The sequence below is a fragment of the Leptonychotes weddellii genome, chromosome X (assembly GCF_054177405.1).
Source record: "Leptonychotes weddellii isolate Sample4059 chromosome X, ASM5417740v2, whole genome shotgun sequence".
In the NCBI taxonomy this organism is placed as follows: Eukaryota; Metazoa; Chordata; class Mammalia; order Carnivora; family Phocidae; genus Leptonychotes; species Leptonychotes weddellii.
Window position 1 is genome coordinate 834,524 of NC_138385.1, and position 9,294 is coordinate 843,817.

General features: G+C 44.7%; 1 protein-coding gene across 2 annotated transcripts in view; it reads left to right on the top strand.

Annotated features, from left to right (window-relative positions):
- GAB3 (GRB2 associated binding protein 3) overlaps positions 1-8,770 on the top strand; it is a 72,648-nt gene extending 63,878 nt beyond the window's left edge. For both annotated transcript variants that reach the window (XM_081807998.1, XM_081807999.1), the window contains exons 5-9: positions 2,720-2,775; positions 3,220-3,439; positions 5,944-6,025; positions 7,136-7,238; positions 7,823-8,770. In XM_081807998.1, coding sequence (XP_081664124.1) covers positions 2,720-2,775; positions 3,220-3,439; positions 5,944-6,025; positions 7,136-7,238; positions 7,823-7,909 — 548 coding nt within the window. In that variant the 3' untranslated portion in view covers positions 7,910-8,770. The remainder of the gene's footprint in view (positions 1-2,719; positions 2,776-3,219; positions 3,440-5,943; positions 6,026-7,135; positions 7,239-7,822) is intronic.
- The last annotated feature ends 524 nt before the right edge of the window (positions 8,771-9,294 follow it).

Consider the following 9,294-nt stretch of genomic DNA (forward strand, 5'->3'; position numbering starts at 1 on the left):
ATATTAGTACTATACCATTGTTTGGTTTTCCTTCTATGAGGAATCTAATAATAAATATGTATACTGCATCTTGTTTGCCTGTCTTCTATTTCAACCATTTTTTTTCTGTGATTCTTTTTCTTTTTTATTCTCTTAGCTGTTTTCTGGCATTTCTTCAATGGCATTTATTGAATTTTCACTTGAATCTTTTTCCCTGGGAATCTTGTGACTTAGGCTTCATCTCTGAGACTGGTTTTATCTTTCTCTTCACTTTTTTCCCTGAGTACAGTCATTCAATTCTTATTTCATTATGTCTATTTCTTCAACCATTTCTGTCCTTTGTTTTAATGATTTATTTATTTATGTATTTGAGAGAGAGAGAGAGCACGAGCGGGGGAGGAGCAGAGGGAGAAGCAGACTCCCCGCTGAGCATGGAGCCCCATGCTGGGCTCAATGCCAGAACCCTGAGATCATGACCTGAGCCAAAATCAAGAGTCAGACAGTTAAACGACTGAGCCACCCAGGTGCCCCTATCCTTTGTTGTTGTTGTTGTTTTAAGATTTTATTTATTTATTTGACAGAGAGAGAGTGAGCACAAGTAGGGGGAGGGGCAGGCAGAGGGAGAGGGAGAATCAGGCTCCCGAATCAGGCTCCCGCCGGACACAGGGCTCAATCCCAGGACCCTGGGATCATGACCTGAGCCGAAGGCAGACGCTTAACCGACTGAGCTACCCAGGTGCCCCCTATCATTTGTTTTAAAGCAAAGTGTTAGAAATAAAACTGATACCTAATATTAGAGGAATACTCAAATTATGATCCATCTGTAGAATGAAACACAATACCAGTGAATAAAAGAATGAAGAAATTCTTGATTGTGTTTCTCTGCCCTGATCTCCAAGATATTAAGTGAAAAAATCAAGTTGCAGAATTGGGAGTATAATATGCTACCATTTGCGTTAAAAAGGAATATATAAAGAAATAAAAATATGTGTGTATGTATACATATATATGTATACAGATGGTCCCTGACTTATGATGGTTCGATTTAGGATTTAAAAAAGAAAAAAAGATTTATTTATTTATTTGAGAGAGAAAAAGTGCACATGTGTGCACGAGCAGGGGTGGGGGGTGGGCACCGCAGAGGAAGAGAGTGACAAGCAGACTCCCCACTGAGCGGGGGCAGGGGTGGGCAACATGGGGCTTGATCCCAGGACCCTGAGATCGTGACCAGAGCTGAAATCAAGAGTCGGACACTCAACCAACTGAGCCATGCAGGTGCCCCCAAATTTAGGATTTTTTTACTTTATGATAGTGCAAAGGCAATATGCATTCCATATAAACTGTACTTAGAGTTTTGAATTTGGATCTTCCCCAGGCAGGAAAATAAAATAAAAATAAAATGAAATAGGCTTGTGTCTTAGCTGATTTTGCCCAACTGTAGGTGAATGTTAGTGTTCTGAGCACGTTTAAGGCAGGCTAGGCTAAACTATAATGTTTGGTAGGTTAGATGTAGTAAACACATTTTTTATTTAGAATATTTTCAATTTAGGGTGGCTTTATCAGGACATCACCGATAAAGGAAGTTGAGGAAGATCTGTATATAATGCACAATCTCCCATTACATCTTTCTGAGCTGGGGATTATTCTCTCACTTTAAGATGATGTTGACTCTTGGGGCACCTGGGTGGCTCAGAAACCAATCAGAAACCAAATCCGATTCTTGGTTTCAGCTCAGGTCATGATCTCAGGGTCATAAGATCGAGCCCTGCGTTGGGCTCACATGCTGGACGTGGAGCCTAAGATTCTCTCTCTCCCTCTCCCTCTGCCCCCCTCCCCGAACAAAGATCATGTTTACTCTTCAGTATATTTTTCCAAGGCAACCTGACTTTTCATATCTCCAAGTCCTTAAGGAACACTTCCCTGGTACCCACTTGCTGAGAGCACTGGACTTTTCTAACATTATTCTGTGGTTGCTCATCTTCCTGCTCTTTGAATATTGGGATTCTGTAGGGTTTTGTAGTTAAACTGCTCTCAACACTTGCAACTTAGATGGACTCATCTACTCTTATGGTTTTGACTGCCATCTCTAAGCTGCTAATTCCCAAACATCATATCTCATTTGAGTCTAGGCCCATTTATCTTACTGCTCTGCTTTCTGGACATGTCTTCTTTCAGTTCAACAATTATTCTAAATGTTTATGTCATACTGTTTGTCACATCCATCTGAGAAGTTTCTAGTCCTGGATTAACCCAACTTTCCTCTTTCTCCATGCCTGTACCTGAGTGGCTGGCTATTGCTGCAGAAAATCATGATCACAGGTCTCCAGTTCACCCTCAGTGATGCTCTGTGGTGCTGCCCCTTGTCTGTTTATCACAAGGGATCTTGTACACCTTCTCTCTTCAAACCTCCCTCTCTGTCTCTATCATCTCTATGCTCAGAAAATTCATATAATAAATGCAACAGGCATTTGTTAACTCTTTGCTATATGTCCTCCTCATTCATTGAGAGAACTGAAGCCATGATACAGAAACTTCCAAATCTGATCTGATTTCCATCTGTTGGTGAATGTGCTCTGACTGCCCAACTAGACGTAATAGCAAGCCTTGCGTATAGAAACTGTGTTATGCTTCTCTTCCTCTCCAGAGCTGAGCATAGGGCCTTGAGGTCCATAGGGACTTGGAACCTAGTTTCAACTGATACCGTCTTGTGTTTCTCACCACCCTGGCTTGTTTCTTACAGCTGATGTAGAAGGCCAATCATTAAGACACCGAGACAAGCGGCTTAGTTTAAATTTGGTAAGTTTGGCACTTGAGTTCCTTTAAGCCTCAATTTGACCAAAAATAGCCTGACCAACATATGTTCCCTTTAGGTCTTTTGAGACTCAGCACTGAGTCTCTGAGGACCCTTTCAGTCTCCCCTAAGGCTTGCACTTGTCTGGGAACTACTGGACTGAGTGTTCTGTGAGGACCCTGCCAGTTCTAATGGTTCAGACCCTTGTCTGGCTCGGGGCAGGACTTCGGGCATCACATTATATGTAGAGCATCTGCAGACATTCCTAACCCACTGTCTTCTAGCATCACCTTCAGGAGAGTCTCACTCACCTATACAATAGGTGCAGAAGCAGAGCTGGAGTTGGAAGCTTATTGGACTTTCCTAAGGAAGTTCGAGGTTATTCTTGGATAATTTGCAACCAAAGCCCCGTGTGCAGCCATTTTCATGACCGTTCTGTTTTCTTGCAGCCGTGCGGGTTCTCCCCCATGTCCCCTACGGCTTCAGGAGGGGCTGAAGACGGCTACGTGCCCATGGGCCCCCAGGCGGCCATCTCTGGTCTTGGAGCCCGCTGCAGCCATGACGACTACATCCCAATGAGCCCAGGAAGCATCTCAAGCCCGCTGCCTGAGCTGCCTGTGGACCTGGAGCCTCCGCCAGTGAACAGAAATCTCAAGCCTCAGAGGAAACGTAAGCCACTTGACCAGGCGCGCCATGCAGGAGAGGGGGTACGGGTCCTAGAGGCCATGTGAAAAAGTTTCCTTCCTGACACTCTGGGAAGAAAGCACTAGAGGAACCACCTCCGAGGGCTGGGAAGTGTAAGGAGCAATGGCCGGGACTGCATGGGAAGGGCTGGGAAAGCTTGCCACCCCAGACTGAGAAAAGGAGGCATAGGACTTAAGGCACTGTGGCCCTGCAAATACAGCCTACAAAGCCAAGTTCATTCCAGAGGGCTCACCTTCAGCTGCTTCCCTAACAAAGGCCCAGAACTAAGCGATGATGATGAAACCCGCCTGGCGTCTCTTTGTTTAAACAGACTTGAATATAATCACAGTGAGGTAGCCAAGAATGACTTTTGACAGGAATTCCTGAATGCCAGACCTGGTCACATGCAATTTCTCACTCACTGCCTTGCACGTGCCCATCAGCAGAGGTGTCTGGGGGCAATGAGCAGTCTGGATCCTATAGGCCCAGAGCTCCTCGAAGCTTCTGCCTTGTTCCCAGGCAGCTTCTCTGGTCTGCAAACAGCATGGACAGAGAGGGAGAAAGGAGAAGAGGGAAAGAAAAGCAGGTCAAAGTAACTTGCTAACTTCATTCTTGCCCATTGCCACCTGCCCAGTAGGTGTGTGTGATGACTAGGAACTATTTGGTACAATGACTGTGATCTCTGGTTGGTTCCCACCTCTGTTTGCTCTTTGGAAAAACTACTGCTTCAGGCGGCCTTGCCCCAAATTGGTAACCAAGGCCCCTACTCATGCCTGGTCGTTCTAGTCTCCCCTCCTTCAGTTCGAGTCAGATCACATCTACAGCACGTTTGCTGTGGGTATGCCGCTGTGCTAGGCACTGGGTGGGAGGTAAAGATGAGGAAGCAGGTTCTTCAGTGGGAGGGGGAGGAAGATTGGTAAGAACCAGCTGGAGGAAGAAAAATGATCCAGTCAGTACCGAATAAGAGAACGAACGCTGTCTTCGGAGTTTCAGAGGAAACAATCATTCATTCTGGTCAGGAGTGATTTCACAGGGACATGTAACTTTGAGGTCGCTATTTATTTTGCTCAGTTGATTTTCTGTAGCAGTGTTATCCAACAGAACTTTCTGTGATGATAGAAATGTGGCTCTTGAACACTTGAAATGTGGCTAGTACAACTGAAGAACTGAATTTTTTTGACTATATTCCCCATGCTATACCTTTCATCCCCAAGACTGAATTTTAAATTTTTTTTTTTTAAAGATTTTATTTATTTATTTGAGAGAGAGAGAATGAGAGACAGAGAGCATGAGAGGGAGGAGGGTCAGAGGGAGAAGCAGACTCCCCGCCAAGCAGGGAGCCCGATGCGGGACCCGATCCCGGGACTCCAGGATCATGACCTGAGCCGAAGGCAGTCGCTTAACCAACTGAGCCACCCAGGCGCCCTGAATTTTAAATTTTATTTAATGTTAAGAAATATCAATTTAGATAGCCATGTATGGCCAGTGCAGCTCTATGGGACCTGGCAGTCCGAGGCATGAACACGTTGGATGGACTCAGGGCTGGGGATTCACTGGGTGGCTGTGAAGGTGGACACCTGGGCCAGGAGGACAGGTTCTGACAGGGGTGGCTACAGGGGTGGACCCTGGGGCCCAACAGGGAGAGGGCAGGGGGAGTAGCCACGAGTTGGCTGGTCGGTGATACGGATGCCAGGGTGTCATGCCACCAGGAGAGACCTTCTCGCCAAGGACTATGTGACTCACATGTCCTTTCCAGCTCATTACCTCACCCAGCTCAGAGGCTCCTGGGAAACTGAGGCTCTGATGATATGGAGGGGACTTAAATAGTCTCTACCATGTAGTCTAGTGGGGGAAACAAAAGGAACCTGGTCAAGGCCCTGGTAGAGGGATACATGCATCACCAACTCAACAAGGTGGACGACTGAGGTGGAGCAAGGGTCCGGTGCCAAGAGCTTCTCCACATGCCAAGGCTACTGCAACACATGAGCCAAAAAATCCCTGTCCTCCCAGAGCACAGTCTAGACCTGAATCGGATAATCACAGATGAATATATCATTACAAACTGCAAGGAGCTCTATGAAGGGTAAATACAAGAACTCATGAGAGCCCATGATGTGGGGCCTGATCTTGTCTGGAGGTCAAAGAAGGCCTTCCTAGGCAGGAGACATTGAGCTGAGATCTGAAGATGACTAACCAGGCAGAGAGATGGGGAAGAATGTGTCTAGGTAGAAAGACTATCAGGTAGACAATGAACTGGAAGAGGGGAAGACTAGAACCTGGGTGATCATCTCTGCCTGTAGTAAGAAAGGTAGAATTTCCATTTTGGACATGCCGAGTGTAAGGTAGGTGTTGGGATTACATACGGTCAGAGGCTTTCATATGTTTTGCTCACACTGTGCCTCCCAACACCTAGAACCATGCATGTCTTTCGGTTCTGGCCTTTAACTCCTGAGAACTTACTGTACTGGATATCGTGTATTATCTTGTAGCACGGCCACCTCCCCTGGACCTGAGAAACCTCTCCACCATCCGGGAACATGCGTCTCTAACCAGGACCTGCACTGTACCTTGGTATGTCTTTGATTGCTCAAAGGGACCTCATCCAGCACAGGCACTCCCGGTTTTAGTTAAGACTCTGACTAAATGTAGCTGAAGCCCACTTGATCTAGCTTAAGTCAAAGGAGAGATGGGGTTTGTTATCATGAGCCAGAAATATTTTGTAGATCACAAAGGAAGGAATATAACTGGATGTCCCAGGATGCTGGAGTTAGGAACGAGCTGTTGGGAACCCAAAGAACTCTCCACCTCTCACGTCTGCTTCTCTCTTCACATGACCGTAGATCCTGAGCTTATTTACATGCTATAATTCCAGTACCAGCAGAGATAGGCTCTTTTTTGACCCCAACTCACATTTCCTGGGAGAGGGAGTTGGCCTGCCCCAGCCTGAGTGGAGTCACCTGTGGCCAGTAGTACCAACACAGCTTCCAGAAGCCCAGCCTTGTGAACGAGTAGGAGGAGGGACTTCTCAGAGAAAGAGGGATGGTGCGTGGACCTGGCAGACAAACCCCAAATGTGTCTGCACTCTCTCATCTCATCTTTAAGCAGTAGTATTTTCAGAGTCGTGGGCCTGGCCCAGGAGTTTCCTGGTTCTCTCTCTAGGCCACAGGATACAGTTACTTTGCAAAGCACACCTCTGCAAAGAGCTCTATTTCCAGTCATGACTGCAGAGAGATGCAGTCTGTGCTTCTGACTCAGGAGTAGGGTGAAAATTGATTTGCAGTCTTGTTCTCATCCCATCAGAGGAATGGTCACACCTCATTACTTTTGCCAGTAACTTTGAGTGGAAACAAGAGAGCCCCAAAGGAGCGTTTTGTTTTTGTTTTTGTTTGTGTTTTTTTTTTTTCTAAATGATATGATGCCTTGGTCTGTTTCTAGAAAGCTTGTGAGCTCTAACACATGGAGGGTCTGGAAAAAAGTAACCCTTAAGAATTAGGAGCCATTCGCCCCAGAATGGGACAGAAGCTGGGCAGTCTCTACTGCTTCAGGAATCGCTTTGGCCAGAAGGAAATTGTATCTGGAAGGGGAGGGCCGAAAAGCCCATGGGGACCATGTCAGTTCCTGGCTGGCTTTCAGAGCAGCTGTAAGACATTGCTTTGACCTCATCTATATTTTTGTTCTCAGCAATCGAACCAGATTTCTCTCTCCAGAAAGAAACGGTATTAATTCTGCAAGATTTTTTGCCAATTCTGTTTCCAGAGAAGAGGAAGAAAGCTACATCCAAATGGTAATCCTCTGTTTCACACTCTTCATATGCTTCACCCCAATGTATATTCTTAAGAGTTCATTATAAAGGAAACATGAACTTGAGAAAGCCCCCTGCAATCTGAAAACAGTCACTTGAATGTGATACCAGGTTACTGGGAACAAATCGATTTGAAGCTGGTTTTCTTTCCTGCAATATCCAGCTCCTCCTAGCATTTGGAGGCCGTGCTATTGCAAGAGCACCCAGGGTTGAGGCACGTGTAATGGGAGAATGGAAATGTCGGGCGTTCTTTTCACCAAGGCTGTGATATCCTGTTTGATCTCAATGACTTTGTAGCTCCTTGGATGTGCAGAGCAAACTCACATACCCTGTGTTCCTTTCTGCCAAACCACCTGAAGGATGAGTCACTTGAGTCCCAGTGGGAGGGAGGACAGTGTCCTGGGCTGTGAATGTGTCTTAGTCTCTGGAGACTCGGGCTATAGGGTCTTTCTGTAGATCTGAGCAGATAGAAACGTGACATCTCTATCCTTTAATTAAGTAATTAATCTCCCCTTCCTGCCCTGTGTTGTTCCTTCCGTTCTCTTTACCTTGGATTCTATTGGCAGCATGGGTTTTTGAAGACAGAGGGATTTTTAGCACCTCTGGGAATTATGAAGCATGTTAGCCAGGACCGAGCCTGTTCTGGAACTTAATGTAGAGAACTCCAGAGAGAATCTGTGTTTGACCGATGAAGTTTTGAAAAGAGATCATAGAAGACTGCTATTCAAGGCACTGTGACTATATGTACTTTTGAAAAGACAGTTGTGGCCCTCCTATGCGTGAGGTTAGTAGGCAAGTGAAAATCTAAACACGGTCATCTCCAGTGAAACAGTAATTAAATGCTTCATTTTGCCTTTCTATTTGATAAAAATTGTGCTGTAAGTTCACTTAACCATATGCAGATGGAAGGTGACTCATATACAAATCTGCTGTGGTCTTCCCGATGTTTTTCACACTTAGTAATGGCCCTTGGGAAACTTCTAGAAGAAAACACTCTTATAAAGGATACTGACCAGCTGTGCTCTGTCTCCAGAGAACAGAAAAGGGAAGTGAATCTCTAACCTAATAGAAGCAAGTGCAGAGTCATTCCAGATACTAGCAGTTCATCCCTGATCTTTGAGGTTATGAGAAAGCCCAGTATTTAATTAACAGCACAGTTACGGATTGATTTCTTGCCTAAGTTTATAATCATTAGTTAATGACTGTCTGGGCATTATTAGGCCATATGACACGGTAGATTAAGAGCCCAGAATACTGGCTGAAGGCAGGTAGCTGTGGGGAAAGCACCATATAGGTGTGTTTAAAGCCTATCTAAAGCCTATCCCATCTCATTCAATTGTATGTCTCTTCAACTGTAGTAATATAATAATTTCAAATGACTTTGAGTTACATCATTTCACTTGTTCCACGTAACAAGCCTACATGACTCATAGGGTTTGATTTTGATTTTGCACATAATCGTATATGTTAACTTTTTTTCTCTCTGAGAACAGGGTCTGATCTGAATGTAAAAATTTAGGCCAGAGGCTGAAATACAAGTTTTGCTTTATTAAAGTTATGTATCATTTTTTAGTTTCTTTCAATGTTTGTGAAATTATAGAAAATTTAGAAGAATGAAAATTTTAACTTACGTGATCTCTTTTTTACAGGACTTTCACATTCTATAATTTCAATAGTTTTGTAAGACTTTTATGGTAGAATTCTAAACCCTCAATCTCACATTAAATGTTTTATTATGGCATTATAATACTTTTTAGTTTTTAGATTATCTTACAGTGAAACTGACTTTCTCTTGGTGTGCGGTTCTATGAATTTTAACATATACGTGGATTCACGTAACCACCACCACAATCAGCACACTGAACAACTTCGAGGTACTCCTTCGTGCTATGTCTTCGTAGTCACACCCTCCCACGACCCTAATCCCTGGCAGCCACTGATCTATTCTTCGTCGCTCTAGTTGTGTCTTTTCAAGAATGCCACATAAATGGAATCATAGAGTATGCCATCTTTTGAGACTGGTTTCTTTCACTCAGTA